We start from the raw sequence: 21,346 nt of genomic DNA, 5'->3' as shown, positions 1-21,346 counted from the left end.
TTACATTTGAGAAAAGGAATAATCAGCAGTCCATCGCTGCTCGCTTGGTGAGACACTGGACCAGAACAAGCATGGAAAGAAAAGCAGGGAGCAAACAGTTTGATCTCCTAAAGGTGCGAAGCCAGAGCACTTGAATTTTGTCACCAAAACCATGGAGGCCAGGGAAGCAATTTTAATAATTCGACAATGGCATGAGATGTAATAGATATTCAGGCTTAAATCTTGGCACTCTCCCTGACTGTGTGCCCTTGAGCAGAGTACTTAACCTTTCTGAACCTCAGTTTCCTCATTAATAAATATGGGATAATGTCTACCTTGAAGATTTATTCTCAAGGTTAAATGAGACGTTGCAATAACAATGCATGGCACACACTAGAAGTTTAATAAATGCTTGTTTTCTTCCTTGAAAGGGGTTCATTGAGGACTGTATCAAGGTCCCCAAGACCACCCAAGGTTTGATGACTTGCTAGGAGGACTGACTACTCACAGGATTCGGCAGCTCGTTTAGTCACAGCTCAGGTTTACTGCGGTGAATGGGTACAGGGCAAAACCAGCAAATGGGCGTGGTATGTGGGGTGAAGGCCAGAGGAAGCCAGTCCGGGCCTCAGGAGCCCTCCCCAGTGGACGCACCCAGGACATGCTCGGTTCCTCCAGCAGTGAGCTGTGACAAGGAGTGTGAAGTGTTGTCACCGTGCTCAGGGTATTCCTGGGGACTAGCCATGTAGGCACCCTCTGCCTGCTGTGTTCTAAAATTCCAAACTCCCAGAAGGAAAGCAGGTTAGACCATGTTGTTGTATAAGCAGTAAGCACCACGAGCTTCTCTTTACAGTTCTGGGGATGGTGAAAATCTCCCCAAATCTAAGTTCCCAAACGCCAGCCAAGGCCAGGCTTGTGAGCAGGCCTTTCTAAGAACAGCAGCCTCCAACCTGCCAAATACAGGACAAATAAATACCTTAAATGGGAAGAAAACATACAGGATTGGTTTTTCTCAAGGAATGATATAGTAACTAGTATCAAAAAGAGGATGTTTACATGGTGCTGGCTGACTAATAGATATTCACTTTTTATTTTAAAAAAATACAATCCTAAGAACTGCTGGAAAATTCCATTAAAAGCACTAATGACCCTTTCCTCCTACAGGAATGCTGGCCGATTTGCGTGCTGCTCTCAAGTGGTTACTTCTTAGATGCTTTTGTCTGGTTATTATTTAGATGGTACTTCAAATTCATGTTGACTCCAACATCTTGGTGTTATCATCTCCCACAAGGTGCTGACAACAGAGTCCTGCTAGCGAACTGGCTGGGCCAAGAGCTTGGGCCAGAACAGTCATTATTAGATCCTTTCCTTGGAAAGTGTGTGCTTCGACTCAGAATTCCTCCACTGATAAGGGAAGTCACTTACCTGACAAAGGAATAGCGCAAAATTACGTTTTTGTTGAAAAAGCTCAGGGGAAATGTTAAGTGTAGCTGTTGTTAATACCAATAATAAATGTGTGGGGCAGAGATCTGTACCTAGGGTTCAAGCGATGCCTTTTAGAGGGTCTGTGAATGTACATGCCAACCGTGCTTAAAATTTGTTTATGTATATTTTTCTTTTTTGAAGGTCTATCGATTCTATCAACTTCAAAGGATCTTGGCTTCAATAAAGAGTAGAGCTTCTGATTTAGAGGCAAAGATATATAGGAAAAGCATTTTTGTGGCTAGTTTTTTGTATGATTTTCCAGAAGAGTCCTCTAACTTTAATGTGTCTTCTTTGTAGGTATTGTACTGATGATATGTTGCAAAGGGAAATGATGTCCAGTCCTTTTCTGGGTAGCTATGGGGTCATCATCTTGGACGACACACAGGAAAGAAGCATGGCCACTGACGTGTTGCTTGGACTTCTTAAAGGTGTGTTAGTAGCAAGACCTGAACTGAAGCTCGTAATTAACTCCTCACCTCACCTGATCAGCAAACTCAGCGCTTACTATGGAAACGTGCCTCTCATTGAAGTGAAAAATAAGCACCCAGTGGAGGTTGTGTACCTGAGCGGGGCTCAGAAGGAGCATTTCCAGTCTGTTTTACACCTTATCTTTGAAATTCACCAATCTGGTGAGAAAGGCGACATTGTAGTCTTTCTGGCCTGTGAACAAGTAAGTAAGTAATATTCTAACCTAACAGAATAATAAAGTTACCTATTGGAAATCTTTTAACTTTGAGGGAAAGCTTTTCATAACTAACATGCAGGGTTCAGTTTGCTAATTAACTATTTAAATATTTCCCATCACACCTCATTGTTTTATACTTTAGAAGAAATGTGGATAGAGTAAACAAAGCCCTTGCTGAAAGGAGAACAAGGAAGTGTGTCTAAAATCACACCCTGTTCTGAAAACAAAGACTGGGCGAGGCACCTCAGGAGGGTGGAGAAACGAGGTCCAGAGCTGACTGCCTTTTGCCGGATGCAGGGCTGCCGGGCGCAGAGCTGGTACCCCGGGAGCCTGCTGTGGGCGGCCTAGGTGCGGAGGGTCCGTGCTGGCTCTCATCACACCCGCCTGCCTCCCCCACGGGCCGGAGCGTATGTTGGAGACGAGGAATATAACCTAGGTACTCGGCAGAGACTCAAGAAACAAAAGTACCCACAGATGTGCCTACAGTGGTCGGTGGAGAGCTGGGCGGAAACATGATTGACAGTGGGCTGTCTAGCCTAGAGGGCTGTCTCCCTGCACTGGGGCTCCTTTTCTTTAAAAGACAAATGAAAAAAATCTTAACCGGGATTCTGGAAATGTCTTTGCCAAGGAATTGAGCGGCTGTTAGGCTTTTATATGGTCGAGGTTCCCTTGGGTCGCGTTCTTTTCTATTGCAGCTTCACTGGCCTACTTCTCCACTATATTGGCTCCATCTAAAGGCCTCCAGAATCTCAAGAATTAGGCTTTTCTTCTTAAAGACTGATTTCTTGGCCTTTTTTTCCTGTCTGTCATCTCACCCGGAGAGTCTAAGTACTAGTTACAGACCATGACCAGCTATGTACTGATTCCAGTGATTAAGCAGGAACCAAACAGGAAATTGTTTGATACTGACTAAGCCACCAGCTGAACCGAACAAGCATCTCAGCCCTCGAGCAGAGCCCTTCTGACCAGGCACATCCTTCAGCCGTACCTTCATAACTGTTCATTCTGTTCTGTATACAAAGCATAAGGGATGACGGATCTCCTGGCTTTGGGAACTTTAGTTTTCTCACAACTTAGGCTTTATCTGTTTCCTTAAAGAAAGTAATTTAGAATCTCAAATATGTGATAGGTTCAGCATATTTATCAATTTTCCATGTGTAGATTATACACAATTTCTTGAATAATAGGTCTTCTACCTATTTCTGTCATTTTCTTATTCTCTAAACCTGCGTGATTCAAGATATTCAAGAAAGTAATAAAGTGATGAAAGAGGAAGGAGAGGATTTATGAAAACAGGTTCTCAGTGTAACTGGGTGAAGGTTTAAGACGGGAAGAATGGCAAAATTAGAAGCCTAAAGCATTTGAAAGTTAGAATTTCTGGGTGAAAAAGAAGACTTACATTTCTGTGAGTAAAAAGTATAATTAAGGCTGATAGGATGAATAGTCACCTTGCAAGTCAGAGTAAGCAAAAATTTCAAAGTGGATTTTTGAAAACTAAAGCTCATAACAGAATTGGGGGTAGTGGAAGGTCTTAGAGTACTGGATTCTTTAAAGTTTAATATAAGCTATAATTAGTGACATAGTGACTTGAATTGTCAGACTTGAGAAGATGCATTTTTACCTCGGCTTTTGGAAGAAACTGTAAAATCTCAGGGCTGAAGAAGATATGTAATTGAAGTCAGACCAGAAAGACATTACCTAGTAAGAAACCATAGTCTTGCAGAGTCTCAAAACCTTGAGATTGATCATGCAGTGAAAGCTACGGGTGGTTTTGGCAGTTCCGAGCCTCTGAGAAGGAGGACGCAGTCTGGGCGGGGCTGCCGTCCGAGGGAGCTCTCTTCGCTGTCCAGAGCCTCCCAGCACACTGCCTTTTCTGACTCTTTGACGGTGAAGTAACGGCTGTCGAGGCTTGCTGGATAGAGGTGGTCATCTGGGACAAATGCATGTGTGTCCTTGGAAGGCCATGCAGCAGCCAGATGCAGGGAATCGATGCATCTTCGTTCATCATTATCTACAGTCATGCTCTTCCCAGAGTAAAAATCTGCCCCAAATATACCAATTCTGCAGAAAATAGGATTATGAGCAGGAGAAGGTTCCTGATCCTCCTTATGTGGAAGCCCAGTGGGCATCCCCTGCCCCTGCTTCCCGAGGCTGCTGAGGAGCTCAGGACAGCTTTATAGAGACCTGTGATGCCTGCTTTTTTTCTAGGCGGATCTGTCCTCCCATAAACCCGTTAATTCCATCCATTTTACAGTGGTATGGAAGGACGGAGAAGTGAGCTGTGCACTGGAAAATGGAGTCAGCCTTAAGAACTCTAATGGTCATGGGAAGTCATCTCTTCTACTTAGATTTTTAGTGAAATCTGATGAACCTAATGAAGTAAAATGGAGATTCTTCCATTTGCCAGTTTGCCAGGCCCACAGGAAGGTAGACATTGTGGAACCTTAAATTTAAAAGGTGTAAGAATTACATTAAATGACATCATTTTTGTATGAGTTTCTAAAAGACTAGTTTTAATTTGAGAAAAATGCTATCTAAATTTTCCTGCCTTTTGAGCATTTTGCTCTACTTACTTGTGTGTAGTTTTAGGGCAAATAATTAATTTTTTTTCCTACTGTATTTGACAGTGAAACGTTTTTAAAAGGTATTTCTAAGTGGCTGATTCATGCAAAGGTGTAAACGGCAGTGAATATTTCTTACCTACTTCATTGCATTTCTGCTATTTTAAAGTACTAATGGGTCAAAATAATTTTCAGAATGACCCAGAAAGTGACCCTGATTATAGAATTAGTTTGTATACATGCTCATATTGGAAATCTAGAGATTGTTGTGTAATTCTCAGTCCTGCCACCATTAGAGCATAGTGAGGCATCGTCATCGGTGTGAGTTAACACTTCTGATCGCATCATGGTAGACAAACAGGATAAATGCATAAAGGCAAAGATTGTACGTTTCACAAGAGCAAGACCAGTTTGGACTAAAAACAATGAAATTGTTTATAAATTGTATTTAACATCCCCAAAGAAATGTTCTGATCCAGAACTTCTTTTTGTGTTAAATGATACACACACAACACAGATCTTTCCCAGTATACATTTTGTAGCTCTTGCCTGTAATTTTATTTAATCCAGACATTCTTTTAAAGTAGTGAAGCTGTTTATAGTGTACTTTATTCTATGGATGATTTTTTTTTCACTTTAGGATATTGAAAAAGCCTATGAAATTGTTTGTCAAGAAGGATCTAACTTAAACCCAAATCTTGGAGAGCTGGTGGTGGTTCCTTTGTATCCAAAAGAGAAATGTGCGTTGTTCAGGCCAAGTGATGAAACAGAAAAAAGATGCCAAGTTTATCAGAGAAGAGTGGTGTTAACTGCTAGCTCTGCAGAGTCATTGATCTGGAGCAACACAGTCAAATTTGTTATTGATGTGGGTGTGGAAAGAAGAAAGGTAATTACTGTCAACTAGTAAATAGACTGCTGGTAATTGTCAAGAATCAGTTTGTTGGGTTCCTGCCATTTTATTGACCAGAAGGTAAGGAAGAACTCTATGATCTGTACTTGTTCATACATGTAAAGCCTTACTGCAGCCCGCACCTAAGTCTGGCTCACATGTTACTGCCTGTCATTAGCAGGTTGATAGTCTGGAAACAAATTTGGTTGAGGTGCCAGAGGAGAAAGTTTTGAGGAAAGACACAGCTATGAGAGCACAGAGGGGGTGGTTCTTGTCGGTGTTTAGCTAAGGTGCCAGCAAAGTAAATAACCTGAGTCCTAAACTAATCTTTTCTTGTGTACATCTACTGGGTATTTCTGGTAACCCCTTTAATCAAAGTGAGTAGCATCTTTCACCAGGTAATTTACTTAGTTTCAAATACACTGACTTCAGTTTTATCAAACTGTGGCTTTATAGTTGACATGACAAAATTCCATTCTAAATTTTTTTTAAATACATTATTTTTTATCACTATCTTCAAATAAAATATGAGAAATGGAAATAGAGTGTCTCAAACTCTCAAAGACCCTGGAACTTAAGAAGTCATAGTATTTAAGAACTGAAAAGAACCTATCCAAGTATTGATTCCTCATTATCCCTCAAGGAAACTGTGGTTCTCCTAAAATATGTGCCTTACTGCGACAGAGCAATTCCAGCCTGTATGAAGGTTCCCTGGGAACCAGTCTCAACTGATCTTACTGAATTAGTCTACAATTCACAGAAGCCAGGCCTATTACTTACCTGTTAAACTACCCATAAGACAAATGTGTTAGCTCTGTATGCAGTTTCTGTACGTGCTGACCTGACTGGAAGAGCTTGTCGCATGGTAAAGAGCAGAGACCACTGAGGTCAGTCAGTTTGAACAGGACCTTGAAGAAGAGCAGCACTGTCAGGTGACGATCTTTTCTTCATGTGGCGGATGAGTGTCTGCCATTCCCAGTGTCGTGCTTGTGGAGCTAACACAGCCCCGGTATTCCAGCAGTGATACAGGGGTCCCATATTTATTAAAGCTGCAATGAAAGCAGACAACCTTTCCATCCATTTATCAAAGCACTTGCAGTTTCCGTCTCAAGGCAACTGAAACAACAGTAAATATTGTGCAAAGACAGCACATCTGTGGCAGAGCACTGCATGAACTGAAGCTCTGCAAGCAGGGTGGTCACTCCCGGTCCTGCGCACCTGCTAACTCTTGAATGATCTGATGCTGAAACTGTCTTTCCGTTTAAAGGTGTACAACCCTAGAATAAGAGCGAACTCACTGGTCATGCAGCCCATCAGCCAAAGCCAAGCAGAGACTCGCAAGCAGATTCTCGGCTCATCTTCTTCAGGTAGCGCTTCACACACAACACTAACTGATGTAAAGCAGTGTGAAGGCAATGCAGAGACATTAAAGCTGTTTTCCTTGGGTTCTTCTAGGAAAACTTTTCTGTCTATACTCTGAAGAGTTTGCCTCCAAAGACATGCGGCCGCTTAAGCCCGCTGAGATGCAGGAAGCCAACCTAACCAGCATGGTGCTTTTCATGAAGAGAATAGACATCGCGGGCTTAGGCCACTGTGACTTCTTGAACAGACCAGGTAGCTCCGTGCTTACGTGTTAGCAGGCTCGCGGGCCGGGACCCACCCTCCTACCTCTTGCCCACCCCAGTCCTGACAGCACGGGGCAGGGCAGTGCTAGCAAGCCTGGGGATTTGGTTTGTACTGAAGCATTTTTCCCACCAGAGGTTAACATTCTCTAAAGTAATTTAAAGGAAAAAAACCTCCAGGAAATACCTGTTCTGATGCTGTAGAATTGTCTGCATTGGACACTAGAGCGCAGGGAGCCTGGGCCTTAGAAATCAGGAGCGCCAGGGGAGTGTGGAAGCCTAAGCAAGGCTGAAGTCAAAGGAGGGTAAAGGTAGAGGAGTTCCTTGGGGGGAACATTTGTGAGCTGACGGTTCCCCCTTCCTATGAATCACCTGGGGAAACACACAAGCTGTTCCTTCCTGCGTAATTGAGGTCAGAGTTTTATGTGAAGGGGTGAGTTTCTGAAGCTCAGGACTGAGACTGTGTACTTACAGTCGGAACATCGGCCTCCCAGGGCAGCCCTCCTCCCAGGGCCCTGAGGAAAGCCCGCTAGCAGAAGAGGGACAGGCTGCCTCCCTCCGGGCCACACCTGGCCGGGGCCTTTGCGGCTCCTGCAGCCACCCGCTTACTTGGAAGCCGTAGAATGCTGAATAAAAGGCGAAGGAAATGACAAGGCCGGTGGCTTCCCCAGTGTGGCGGGGCGGGCTCCCAGAGCTGCGGGGCAGTGACCACAAGCTCAGGAAAGGCAGCCAAGACGGTTTCTTTTTAGCCTGGTTTCTCCTACAGTCCCAGTTAGCATGTCCTGTCTGGTGGGTAAACATTTCTCCAGCTCTGGCTAGTGTCCGGGAGGTGCTGTCGGTATTTAGTTTGAAATGTCAGCCACCAGCTGGTGGAGAGCAGCGGACGCTTTGCTTCTTGCCCATCTGATGCCCGCCTGTCCTCTCAGGAACAGAACAATAACGTGTTTATGGTCTTTGCTGATATGTTGAATCATTTAACACTGCAACAAGCCTTGGAGGCAAACACTATTATTTGCCCCATTTTACAGAGGAGGAAACTGAGTCACAGAGAGATTAGGTAACAGACACAGGTGGAGAAGGGGAGCAGTGCAGTAGCAGACGCCACTCGGCAACGGCCCGGCGCCCTGCTGGCTGGAGCGTCGGCGTCCTCTTTCCTTAGGAAACTCCTCTGGTGGTGCTTAGCTGCCCCCACGCCGCCCCCAGAACCAGCCTCAGCCACGCTGAGGCCAGCTTGGCCCAAAGGCCACCACCCAGCTCTCAGAGCACCCCCACCGCCCGCGAGGCCAGGCCGCTTGCCCTTGGCGCCACCGCGTGTTCCCTGACCTGCAGCTTGACTCCCTTGAAAGTAAGTGGTGTTTGAGTCCCCATGTGAAGGCTCCTGATTTACAGTACTGTTTGCCCTGCAGTTGATATTTTAGTTTTACTTGTTCTTTAATAAAAAGAACTTCCTTAGTTTTTTTCACACTTTGGGACAGTGGTTGAAATTTTCAGTATGCTTATCAAAGGTGGTGAATGATCGTCTCTTAATCTGGATGATGTTATTTATCAAATGTGCAGAGAAAGGAGTCTTCCAGAAGGTGTTGTAAGCAGAGAATATACTTAAAATGGAAATTGTATCATTTCTACTGCTTTGCAATGCTTTCTCTTAATTCCCGTATTTGCCAGTCATTTTGTCCAGTGGTGACAAGATTGGCAAGTACTTGAGAAATATAGGTTATTTTAGAGTTACTCTTTCTCATAATTTCTTATAACTGCTGTTGGGCAGTCCAATCTGGGGAGATCCCCCTTTACACTAGGTGAGACCTCAGCCCTGGAGAGGATTCTTGACTGATAGTGAAAGAATTCACGAGCCGGCCGGATGAGCGTAGTAAGGAAGGAACTCAGTAAAGCAAGGAGCAGTGAACATCAGCAGGTGTGCAGGCAGCAGAGAGCAGGAAGAAGAGAGGGAGGGAAGGAAAGCCCACTGAACTCCTGCTCAGCATGGGGCAAATTCCTTGCCAGCTCCTAAAGCCAGGGTCACCTGGCATCCAGTGTCTGCTTGAGTCTTCACAGTGTGGGAACTAAGCCCCTACCACCCCAGGATTTGGGGAAGCCATGAAGCACTGGATGGCATGAGATTATGTTCTGGGAACTTCCCAAAGCAAAGAATGGAGATTTTCAGGCAGGCTACTAAAGAGCAAGGTCATACAGCTGCAGTCCCATCTGGAACACCCAGGCGACAGGAGCTTGGAAGTCCAAATCAGAGATCTTGGTAGCCCCTCCCTACTTGTCTCAAGTAGGACAGAGAGAGTGAAGACTTCTGCTTAAGTCTAGAAAACAGAATGAAATAGCAAAGTGTGAATGACAAAAAGACATTTATAACTGGAGGTGGAGGTCAGCAAGTTCTCTTTATCATGAAAAAGATTTCAGAGAAGTGCAGTAGGTTTATGCAACAAGAAAGTTTATTTGATGAGACAGTACACACTCAGGAGTGCAGGCAGCTTAAGAGAGGAGGCGTGCATAAGAGTTAGGATTTGGGTTTTTAAGGATTCAAGAATGGGGTAAAGGGCTAGGGAGCGCAGGCTGACATGTGTTCTAATAATGTCAGCTCTGGAGATACTATGTCATCATCCGCAGTCAGGCCTCTAGATACTCTGTAAGATAAACTTAACACAAGGAATTTATCAGTCCCATTGTTCTTCAAGATAGTGGTGACCTTTCAGCAGTGGGAACATCATTTAGGACTACTCACCTGGCCTGAAGACGGGGTCGGTCGTTGGCTAATCACTGTAAAATATGTAGGGAATCTTACCCCCTAACTCCCTGGTTTTTCAAATGGAATCTTAGTCTTAAGATGGAGTCCCTCCTGTTCTTACTATACTAATTATATCTCGGCGTTTTTCATCGTAAGCAGGAAAAATCAATCATGATGCTTGTCCCATGTCCCTGCCCCACCTCATAATGACCAGTAGAATTCGGAGTAAGTAGGGGGAGGGCCCCCTAAAGATGCTAACCTTTGAAAAAGAAAGATGGAAAGGGAAATAGACTGAGCAGTTTATCGTCGTAAGAACAGCGCTGAAGTGGCTGCGGGAGTTGACTGGGGCCGTGCCTGCGGAGCGGCGCCACCTGCCGCGTCCCCAGGCACCACCTGGTGTCTCAGCTGGAGGGCGGCAGGCGGATCACGCTCTGTCCTTCCCCGGAACCCTAGGGACTTTTACACTGAAACTCTCCCAACAAACACTGTGATAGATCAGTTACTAAAGGAACCCTTTGGAATCTTAAATTTTCAAGGCAGACTGTTACCTACAGAGCAGTGGGGCGTTTGAGAGGGGAAGGAGCCAGATGAGCCCCTCACTCTCCTAAGGCAGACCTGTGTCCTAGTGGCCACTCCCTCCTGTTGGCTATCTGTTCCTACAGGAAAAGGGTTGCAGACTACAGTTATGCCAGACTGCATGGTGCCCCTGCCCCATTTGCTGCAGGCTGTGCAAAGTCTGCAGGAAAATACACAGTGCCTCTGGAAGCCACAGCAAAGGAGGTGGGCGTGCGGAGCCCTGGAGGAGGCTGTTCTTGAGGCAGCGGCAGTGGCTGCCCTCGGGCTTGGGAAAATCTGATCTCAGAGCATGAATTAGGAAGTTCTTTTCCAGAATAAGAAGAGGAAGAGGCTAGGGAAAGCAGAGGCAGAGCTCAGAGGCACACAGGAAAGAGAAGCCTACATAGAATGTACACAAAGACGACCTTGGCATTTAGGTCCCCAGGACAATTAGTGCATCACCTGGGCGACAGCCAAGCAGACCCATTCTTAATGGCTGACTGTGAGGGCGGTAGCCAGGTTTGACTTACAGTTTCCCCTCCTGAGAAAAGAGTTCATTAAGCCTGGCCCCTTTCTGATTAGCCTAAGAAGTGGATATACTTGTGGTAAATACACCTATCTAAAAAGGAGTGGCTCTGAAGAAAGAGTCACAGAATGTGATGTCAAGTTGTAAAATGGATGTGGCAGACTCAGACCCAGTGCATTTTTCTTTTGTAGACATTGTTGGGGTGACAAGAATTTTAGCAGGTTAGAAAGGGGATACGGTGGGGGTGGGGAAGTGGGTCGTGTGGCCCAGACGAGAGGAGGCACTGGGGTGCATTCCGTTGGCTGTGATCCCTGAACTTCCGTAGAGCAAAGCCACCCCCCTCGTAGCTTTCCCTCCAGTCCCTGAGGGAGGAGGGTCTGGAAGGTGAGGGACTCTGCCGCTTGCATCTGTTTCTCACATTTCTCACTGGTCCTCAGAGCTTCAAATGGCTTGGCTTTTGTTACAGGCTGGCCGGCCACAGTGACCCCTCCAGAGACCCTCCTCTGAAGAAGGGTGTTCATTTCTGCCCTCTGCTCAGCCGTAAAGCCCGAGATTCGCCCTTGGCCTCCGCATCGTCTTGTTTCGGATGGTAGATGTTTGGAGGATCAGCATGCAGGGGGAGGAAAAGCAGGCTTTGGAATGGCAAAGATTTTAAAAAGCAGACAGCAAACCATAGCCGTGGTTTTGCGCGTTCCCGGTGGCCGCCTCTGCACAGCTGACTGCATGAGGCTTAGAGCTGATAACTGGGGACAAGGGATCAGTGTAACAATTTATTTTTGTCTTCGGACAGTACAGACATAACTATTTGCTGCTGCGCTTGGGAAAATATAACTGTGGATTAACTCTGACTCATCATTTTAGAAGGAAAAACAAAGTGCTTGCGGCTGCCACATTAAATTCAGCGTCTAACTGAAATGCACACAGGCAGCAAACCTGTTACCCTTTTCAGGATTTATGGACCGTGTGGAAATGAATCTGGCCTAACTAGGCTACAGACTATTAATTGAATCCCCTCGACATAAAAAAGAAACAGTTATTTTCCCTTTCCTGGTGCTGAGGACTGACCTCCATTGAGAGCGACAGTCACTGCAGCTGTGGGTCAGGAAGCTTAGGACTAACTGACCACCTCAAGAAGCAGGTGGCCCTGGACGTCCTTCCTGTGGGTAGGCAGCAGTACCTAACAGAATTCGGAGACACACTAGCCAAAATGCCCAAGACCACACCAGACGCCATCTTTGTATTTGGACTCAGAACTCATTTTGGCGGTGGCCAGACTGGCTTGGGAATAATATGTGAAAACTCAACCAAACAGACTTGCCAGGCGTGGCATACAGGACTTGACAAAGAGCTCAAGAAAACGGGGCAGAGTGCAGTCGGGCTGCAGAGGCCAGCGCTGGTGCTGGCAGGGTCGGAGGCCGCTGCACTGCCTCCATCTGTGATGGTGCAGGTGTCTAATCAGGGGCCACGGGTCAGGGAGCCAGGGTCTTCCGGGATTCTGTTCACCACACTAGAGAAGGGTGGGTGCTTATTTGGAAGTCACTAGAAACTTAGGGTTTTGCTTTGGAGTTTGTAAATGGGCCTTAATTAGAGTCTGTATTAGAGGAGAATGGAGGGCAGGCGGGCACAGACCTGCAGGCCCCCCGTGGCCTCCCCAGGAGCCCCAGTGCGGGCTCTCAGCTTGGAAGTGGGGCCCTGCTGCTGCGCAGATCCTGGACCAGGCGCTGCAGGCCCCAGCCTAGGTTTCTGAATGAATGAACCCGACACAGTGTCTGTCTAAGGCCCCCTGAAGTTCATGGCTATATTTGGGTGGCAGGAAGGAATGTGAAGCACAAACCACGCACAGGCCTGTGTGTGAGGGTCTTGAAAGCAGCAAAGTAACATTTTGGAAAGTGAAAACAAAATCTGGGCAATTCTGAAGGGCGCAGAATGAAAGCACTTTCAGCCTTGACACCCGTGGAGCCTGTCACAGCTCCAGAGCTCATCATTCAGGCCAGGACGTTTGAGAGGAAGAGGGTGCTGTTCATCATCAGGCCGGGGCTACGGGGGGCCCGGGCCATCCTCAGCAAGAGGGGCATCTGGATCTAGGGACCGCTCCAGAAAGCTCGGGCTCCTGAGCAGACGGCCAGGCTTGGTCCCGGCCCCCTCACTCCCTGGCTGTGTAATACTCCGCGGTTATGTCACTCTCTCTGTGCCTCAGTTTCTTCATCTGAATATGAGCATAATCAAAGTCATAGTTCATGGAGTTGTCAAGATAAATCAGTTCATATATGTAGGTCCCTCAGAAAAGTGGCTGCCATAAACTGAGGCTGTCGTCGTCAGTGTAAGCCCTGCCTGAGCTCTGAAACAGGCTCCTCGGCCCTGGCTCCAGGTCCTCCGCAGGGCGGTTTATTGGTGCGAGCAGCAGACACTCATGCACAGACGGGAGGCCGCAGCAGCTTACCTCCGAAGCCACGGCAGGTAATGGCACAGCCTTGGACTTGGGCCCAGAAGACGCTGGTGGCATATTGGTCAGAACCGACGCAGCAAAGGCCTGGGTTCAAGGCCTCGCTTTACAGCTCCAGACACAGGCTGGTTAACCTTGTGGCTTTGGCAGGTCACTTACCTTTCTCCCATTTGTGACATGAGGATAGTGTCTGACCTTTCATATCATGGGAATTGCTAAGGGATTCAAATGAGGTTATTTATGCAGGAGTGCTGCATATACCATATAGGGCTAGAAGGTAGGCAAATGCCAGGTTTTATGAGCAGGTCCTTATAAAATTAAGTGGCACAGAAGCCTTTCCTTCCTGTCCTTGTCAGAGCAAACTCTTAGTCCCATTCCCTGCAAGTCCCAGGGCTTTTTAAAGTCTGTACCATCAAATCCAGTGCCATCTCGATTCTTCCATTTCTCCCTATCTGTGGACTCTCTACTTCAATGTACACAATGGCCAGGTCCCCATCCTAAAACCAGGCAGGACCAAAAACCCCATTCTCTCCTTCAGTCCTCTCAAGCTGTGGCTGTATCCTGTCTCTCCTGTGTGTGTGTGTACCTGGCACCCAGGGAGAGTGATGGGAGTGGAGCCCTTCTCATTCTTTCTGGCCACCTCTGTTCCCGACCTTCCGTAAGTTCCAGTGGCACTTTTGAGACACGACTCTTAGTTGCAGAATTCATGATGTTACAGCATGTGTAGCTGTCAGAATTCTCCTGGATGCAAGTGTCATTCAAACTGAGTAAGCATCAGTGACCTGATGAGGAACTTGGGGCACTGCACAACATCCAAGACGAGAATGTGGTTGTGCCTCAGGAACACTCACAAGAGACTGGGACGTCTGGCTCAGTGTGTCATCTCTGTCTCTTGGTTCTCCCGTCTCTTTCCAGTCCACACGGCAGTCTTCGCTGCTGTCTGTCCCAAGCCGTGTGAGGTACTGAGTCAGCCCCTGGAAGCTTCTCAGTTTCTCTCGGGCCAGAGTTTAGAACCCCCGGGGAGCAGTCATGGGTTCGATTTGATGAGTCAGCTGTGGGGTGAGTGGGGCGGGGAAGCAGTCACGTACAAAATCATGTCCCTCTAAGTGTGCGGAGAGGAGGCGGGGCAGGCCCTAGAAACGGGGACAGTCGGGAAGTAAAATTGCATTCCCAGTACACTGGAAATTGTGGCTTACAAGCAGGCTTATATGTGTGTGAAGACCTCCAGCTCCAGAAGAGCCAAGATTGGGCCTGTCCAGTGTGCACCTGCCCCCAGGGCCTTGCAAGCGCCCCCAGCACAAGACACTCGTAAGTGGCTTGAGAGCAAGTGAGAGAATGAGTTGTGCATTATCCTTATGAGGAAATAAGTCAGGGAACAAAGCAGCCCTGGGGAACGAACTCAGCTTCTTTCTTTCCTTCTTAGTCCTTTCCGAGGCTTGGGCTGGCAGCAGCCGTGTGACCTGCTGAGACAGGGTCAGGAGGTGCCCACAGCTCTCTGGTCTGCTCGTGTTTCCTGCCAGGGCTCGGCCAGGAGCAGCTGGGGTGGGAGAGGTCTGAGGGTCCAGCTGAGTGAGGCTGGGGGGAGCCGGGCCTCTGGCCCCGTGCGGCAGGCGGCGCTGGGCAGGCGATGGGAACCCTGTCCGCAGCAAGGCTGGAGACCAAGGGGTCCGGGCTGCCAGTAAGGAGTTTTACCTTTCAGTGAGTATGGAGTTGAAATGTTTCTCTTCCATTTACCAGTAGAGGCCATCCTATCTGTAAAATCCTTTCCAACTCTAAGTGACTCAGATTGAACGAACCTTAATTCTGTCCTTACTGGTGAGAAAGGAGGTTAAGGAGAACGGCGGAAGAAGAGGGACCCACCCTGCCCGGTTCTGCTCCTGGAAGGACTTGTCTGTCCAGACATTCATTAGCATTGTTTGTCGTAGCTCACACTTGAGCACTGCCATAAAAGCCTTCATGAAATTCTTCTGCTTTTCAGCTAAGACAGTTTTATGGTACACACTCGGCAGATGTCTTAACATACAGACTGTGGATTAGCAAATCCTATGTAGTTATTTACAATGATATATAATAAACAATAATCTTTTCACCTGTATAATTTGCAGCCATTAACTTGTTCCTTCTAATGCAACAAAACCCCAAGAACATCCTCTCATTTTCTGGTGTTAGGACCAGAACAGAATTAGGAATTATTTTTGTCAGTAATCCTGTATGCAGCCAACTCAATTCCAGAACATAAAATGAGAAGTAGGTACCCTATGGGGACAGAGCCTGGCTGTCAAACCAGACGCTTTTAGGGACAATTGCCAAAGCTCCTTAACCCACGGGGCAGCAGCTGTGCTGATTCATAGACCTTGGTCTCTAAACAGCTTTCAGTAATTAAGCGTTTGCTTCCAACCCCCTCCTGCTGTGTTCAGTCCGAGATGCTTTCTGTTGCTGATTCTCGCACCTTCTGCAGCAGGTCAGCTGTCGTTGCCATTTCACGGCTCACTGACAGAACTCTCAGACTTCTTTTTCTAAACGGCCCAACTGTTTCCTTCCTGGGACTGTGGCTTCTCAGATCTCACCTTTGCCCAAGGGTCTCCATGAATGACCGAGGAGTACACCAAGCCCCATGCAGGCCGCAGGTGGGGCGGAGGGCTCAGAACCCCGTGATGGGACTCTCCTGGGAAGCCAGGCTCTGCTCAGTATCGCATCTTGATAAATCAAAAACAGTAGCAGTGTTGAGCTTCTTTTCTCCCATTCGGGGCTTAAAGCTGTGCTTCAGAGTCTCCCGGCGGACGTCTGGGTTCTCTGCAGGGCTGGCCAGGGGGCTGTTCCCCCCAGACCTCACAGCCCTGACACGTGCTTTTCCCGGTAACTGGGCCTGGGCTTGGCAGCTGCTGTGTCAGAGGTTGGAGCACGCCTGTCCCTTGCTCTGCTCTTCCCCAGCTTGAGGACTGGGCGCCGTCAACCGTGTCTGCATCAGCAAGTTACTGCTCAGCCCACAGTAGTGGTTTCTCCCAATGTTTTCATCGCGTCTTGATAGGAATGGGGAATTTTATCAAATTTGAATTGATGATTAGCTTTTGAGTTACACAGTTTGCCTAAAATTTGACAAATAGCTTAGCAACCCAAGTTTGGACAGCAAATGAGTGAATACTTATTCTTCATCACTTTGCACTCCCAGATGCAGATGGGTTAGACTGCTCCTTGGGTCCCCAGTCTTCACTGCCTACCCACCAAGCACCTTGGGATTGAGACAAATGAAAGCCATCTAGTAGCTCATAAATCCTTGTTTATTGATAGCACAATACAGCTTTATATTATGTGATTTGTTCCTTTGTGTGGCCTTTTAAGTTAATACCATGTACCAAAAGGGAAAAACACATGTTTATTTTCATATAATTTGATTTTACAAGGGCAAGAATACCTTGCTTTGAATAAGGGGATTATCTTTTTTTGGTGGAGATCAGCATATATAATAAACACCACACCATTATCAATGTTACATAAACTTAATAATAAAGGGATGGAGAAAATCCACTTTCTGCCCTAATCTGCACTGACAATGCTTTTCACATCCTTGTCTGCTATTTCTCTCTGTGTGTGGGTTCTGGGTGACTTTGTACTGATTTTTCTCATTAGGGGATTGTGTTTTCCTGCTCTTCCTGCCTCATAATTTGTTATTGGAAGGTGGACATCGCTGAGGTTCCTGTGTTGGATATTGGGCATTCTGTGTCCCCATAAATACTGTTAAGCTCTGTTCTGGGATGCAGTAGATCCTTTCTGTCCTGGTATAAAGATTTGTTAGGAGGCCCTGGAGCAGCTCACATCTGGGGCTAGTTTCTCTCTTCTCTGTGTTTTCTGCCCAGGGCCCCAGGAATCATGAGGCTTTCCCATCTGGCTGGTGGAAACAGGCAGCGCCCTTGGCCCATGAGTGCCAGACGCTCCGGGTGGCTCTTCCTCTGCCTGGGCAGGGCTGACATGTGCTCGCTGCCTAGTCGAGGGGCCTCTTGTGGATCCTCGCAGTCCTCTCGGTACCACTGTGTCCTCCCAGGTATTCCGACCTGCAAACTCCAGCCACCTTACTGTCCTTGGACCCTCAGCACTGTCCTCCTAACTCAGGGAGTCTGGCAGGCTGCACGTGGACCTGACCACGGCCTGGAAATGCTAGGGCATTGGGCCGGGCAGTCGCAGGCTCTGCTGAGCAGTTCCCCTCAGGAATCGCTGTCCTCCACTGCCTGGTGCTTCGTCTTGCAAACGATTGTTTCCTCTGTTCTGTCCATTGTCGGTCATTTCATACAGGAGGGAAGGTCCAGCATGTTACTCCCTCTTGGTTGTATACGCGTGTGATGATGACTTCCTTCTTTCCTAGCACCAGAAAGTTTGATGCAGGCTTTGGAAGACTTAGATTATCTGGCAGCACTGGACAATGATGGAAATCTCTCTGAATTTGGAATCATCATATCAGAGTTCCCTCTGGATCCCCAGCTTTCAAAGTCTATCTTAGCGTCCTGTGAATTTGACTGTGTAGATGAAATGCTAACAGTTGCTGCCATGGTGACAGGTACATCTTCAGGACTGTTCTTGTGTGTTGTGAATCCGCACCGGGGTCAGGTTTAAACGCGACCCATTTGAATATTTCAAGAAGTACCTAACAGAGACAGCGACCGATTTATTTAAAATTTGAGTGATACTGAAGTATCTTAATAGATCAAGAAGATAGAAAATTATAATTATCTTAGTATAAAAAAATCTTAAATCAAAATCTAGTGACTTTCTTAATCAGACATGTAAAAGAAAAACACGTCACTAGAGTGTTCTTCCCTGAGTAATGATGTGTGCATGTCTTTTGTCTCCTACTGCCTTCTCTCATCTCAGTTAGTATGTTTAATTTATTCTCTTACTGGCAGACAGGGCCAGGGCAGCGCTGCATTAGAACTGTAGTTCTGATCCTGTTCCGGGTCTGGGCCTCGGAGCACCTCAGGTGCCCTGCTCCCACTGAATGCAAGCAGGGTGTGAACCATGCCGAGCAGACTGGAGCAAAGGAAAACACTGTGGCAACTCACCCTAAATGTCTGATTTCTAAGTGAACTGAGAGCAGCCTTTCCTTACAGACCAGGGGAGGTGTGGTCCCACGGGCAGCGGTGGGCCCTCCCTCTGCGGGTTGTGCTACGATGAATGTCTCACTTATTGCTGACCTTGTGACCTTTTGTGTCCTAAAGCTCCTAATTGCTTCTCACATCTGCCACGTGGAGCTGAGGAGGCTGCCTTGACTTGTTGGAAGTCATTTTTACATCCTGAAGGAGACCACTTTACCCTCATCAACATTTACAAGGCCTACCAAGACATGGTGCTGAATTCCACCAGTGAGCGTAAGTGGATGCATGTAATTCTCAGAAATTACCTAATTCCATCCTTCCTACCCAAAATAAATTATTCGTCAAACATCCTTCTCCTCGGGCCCTGTTGGTCACTTGAGTGGAATGGCGCTCGTGACCCTAAACGCACTGTAGGTTTGTGCTGAGCCGTCTGAACACACATCGCATCACACTCCCACAGAGCTCTGGCTGCTGCAGGGCTGTGCGTGCCTCCGGCACTCAGCCGGCAGCCTTCAGAGCAGGCTGCCTTGGGGCACGATATGGGGACGCAGAGACCCACCACACAGCTCCTGCCCTCTGGGGCGTGGGGAGGAGAAGGAACGGCCGTTGCTAAGGCCCCCCGGGTCAGAGCTGTGCTTTGCACTCTCCGTAACATGGTACGTGCCCTGCCGCGTGGAGAGTGAATGCGGAGCACTGAAAACGCAACACAAAACCAACCCAGGTCCTCCTGTCTAAGCAACACTGTGCGTATTGACCTACACAAGACGCTGCAACGGACAAGGGAACAGAAATTCCTCCGTGTGAATCTCCTGTGCCAGGGTTACAGACAGGAGGACGTAGAGGGGCAGCGAGGGCAGAGCAGCACGGTGCAGGCTGGGGCCTCCAAAGGCTGCCAGTGGAGACGTTCCCTTTCTACAAGGGTTGTTCTCACCTTGGTTTTCCACGAAGCATCTTTTACCTCCTTTGCTCTAATAGATGGTGTGAAATATTTGAAGTGAAGTGAAAAATATGACAGTAACTTGAGTGGCACAGTTTTTTAAAGAACAAAGAGTTTTTCCAAGCTGAGAAAAAAAATCAGTGGAGCCAAAGTATGGGGAATTTGTGGTATCCGCAGAGAGCAAGCAGGCTGGGTGCCTTGTTTGATCGAGTACGTGCTCTTGTTGCTCAAGTAGATTCAGCCTGAGTGGACAGGACAGGGTCAACCAGGGTCTTCTGTCCACTGTGCCAAGGCCTTGTGACCCCCAGGTCAAGGCAGAACTCAGGCCCATTCAAGTAATTGCAGATGGCAAGAAAGAGTAACTTGCAGTGGAACCCGATGGCTGACTTTTAACATAAAGATTGCAGCTAGCATAGGTAGATGAGCTTAACTGTAACATAATTAATTCCCAGATCGGCACTAATCCTTTCCGTATAGATGTTTTTGTGGATCAAAGGAATTTATACTGCAAGGTTTTTCCCTCCTAGTTTGATTAAATGTTGAGGCCACGTAGATCCTTGCTTTATACACACAAGACAAAATGTTGATCATAAGATGATCTCGTCTGCCTCTTTTAAGAGCAGATTACGAGTGATACACCTCCGGTCAGCACTAGGGACACACTGCTGCCACGGGGCGGTGGCGTCGGGGAATCCCCGCAGGTGGTGCCTCCCCTCCTGGCAGCGCCCGGGCAGCTGTCTCGCAGCCACCAGAGGTCCTTGTCCTTGCTTCCTCCCTACCACTCACTTTTGTGACCTCTGCTTTAGAAGAATAGAGACATACAGCGTCTTCCTGGCCTAGGCCCTTTCAGCTATGGCCCATCTTCTCTTTTGTTCTTTCCCTCCCAGACTGTGTTGAAAAGTGGTGTCACGATTACTTCCTCAACTGCTGTGCACTCAGGATGGCAGATGTTATCCGAGCTGAACTCTTAGAAATCATCAAGCGAATCGAGCTTCCCTGCACAGAACCTGCTTTTGGCTCAAAGGAAAATGCTCTGAACATAAAAAAAGCTCTTCTGTCCGGTTACTTCATGCAGGCAAGAATGGATAAGGCCACCACTGGCGTGGACTTCACACAACTTCACATACTTAGGACAGTCTGTCAGGAATCTCTCACTCGGGATGATTCTTTTAATTGATGTTAACTTTAAAATAAAACTAAAAATCTTAATGTTATTAAATATTCAGTATTTTAAATATACTTCCCTTCAAGGGGATGAAGGGCTGAGCCACACTACTGTGTCCAGGACAGATCTTTTCATTACAGAGGGAAAGTTATTATATTACAGAGGGAAAGTTATTACACCACTCTCTCTGGCTGAACATGAGATATAGTCCCTCATCTTCCTGTTCACAAACTAGTTCACATTTAAATGGCCCAAGAGACACAGGTAATGTCTCACTGGTTTCTTTCCAGAGGGAAGGCTGCCTGATATAGCTCCTCTAAATTGAAGCACGTTATAGAAGTAGCATTGCTTCAATCCAGCAAGTGAAATATATTGTGCTATATCCACATATACTTCAAAGCAGTACTACTGGAGGAAAATGACACATAACGTGCATTTTCTCATCTGTGTGAGCAAAGTAAGTCACCTACATCACAGGGTTGTTGGGATTAAATGAACTAAAACAACTTCTAGAGTAAAGCACTTGACATTTGAGTGTATCATCCATAATGTGGCAGGTAACATGCTAGCTTTAGTTCATGACCCAAACAGGAACCTTTGTAGCTGGACTACTTTAGCATACTGCCTTGAAATTGCTGAAGTTAGTTAACACTGTCATCTCAAAGTTTTAGGCAAAACGTGTTT

At 47.1% G+C, this 21,346-nt stretch overlaps 1 protein-coding gene across 3 annotated transcripts in view; it reads left to right on the top strand.

The window, feature by feature from the left end:
- DHX32 (DEAH-box helicase 32 (putative)) overlaps positions 1–21,346 on the top strand; it is a 55,667-nt gene that overhangs the window by 32,677 nt on the left and 1,644 nt on the right. For 2 of the 3 annotated variants that reach the window (XM_036899052.2, XM_036899051.2), the window contains exons 4-10: positions 1,759–2,131; positions 5,348–5,593; positions 6,864–6,963; positions 7,052–7,210; positions 17,834–18,025; positions 18,684–18,833; positions 20,385–20,572. In XM_036899052.2, coding sequence (XP_036754947.2) covers positions 1,759–2,131; positions 5,348–5,593; positions 6,864–6,963; positions 7,052–7,210; positions 17,834–18,025; positions 18,684–18,833; positions 20,385–20,572 — 1,408 coding nt within the window. The remainder of the gene's footprint in view (positions 1–1,758; positions 2,132–5,347; positions 5,594–6,863; positions 6,964–7,051; positions 7,211–17,833; positions 18,026–18,683; positions 18,834–20,384; positions 20,573–21,346) is intronic. The other variant, XM_057506456.1, reaches the window with a different exon arrangement.

This window comes from Manis pentadactyla, chromosome 8 (assembly GCF_030020395.1).
Source record: "Manis pentadactyla isolate mManPen7 chromosome 8, mManPen7.hap1, whole genome shotgun sequence".
Lineage (NCBI taxonomy): Eukaryota > Metazoa > Chordata > Mammalia > Pholidota > Manidae > Manis > Manis pentadactyla.
Note: the sequence above shows the minus strand (reverse complement) of the source record. Positions and strands in the feature narration are given on the sequence as shown.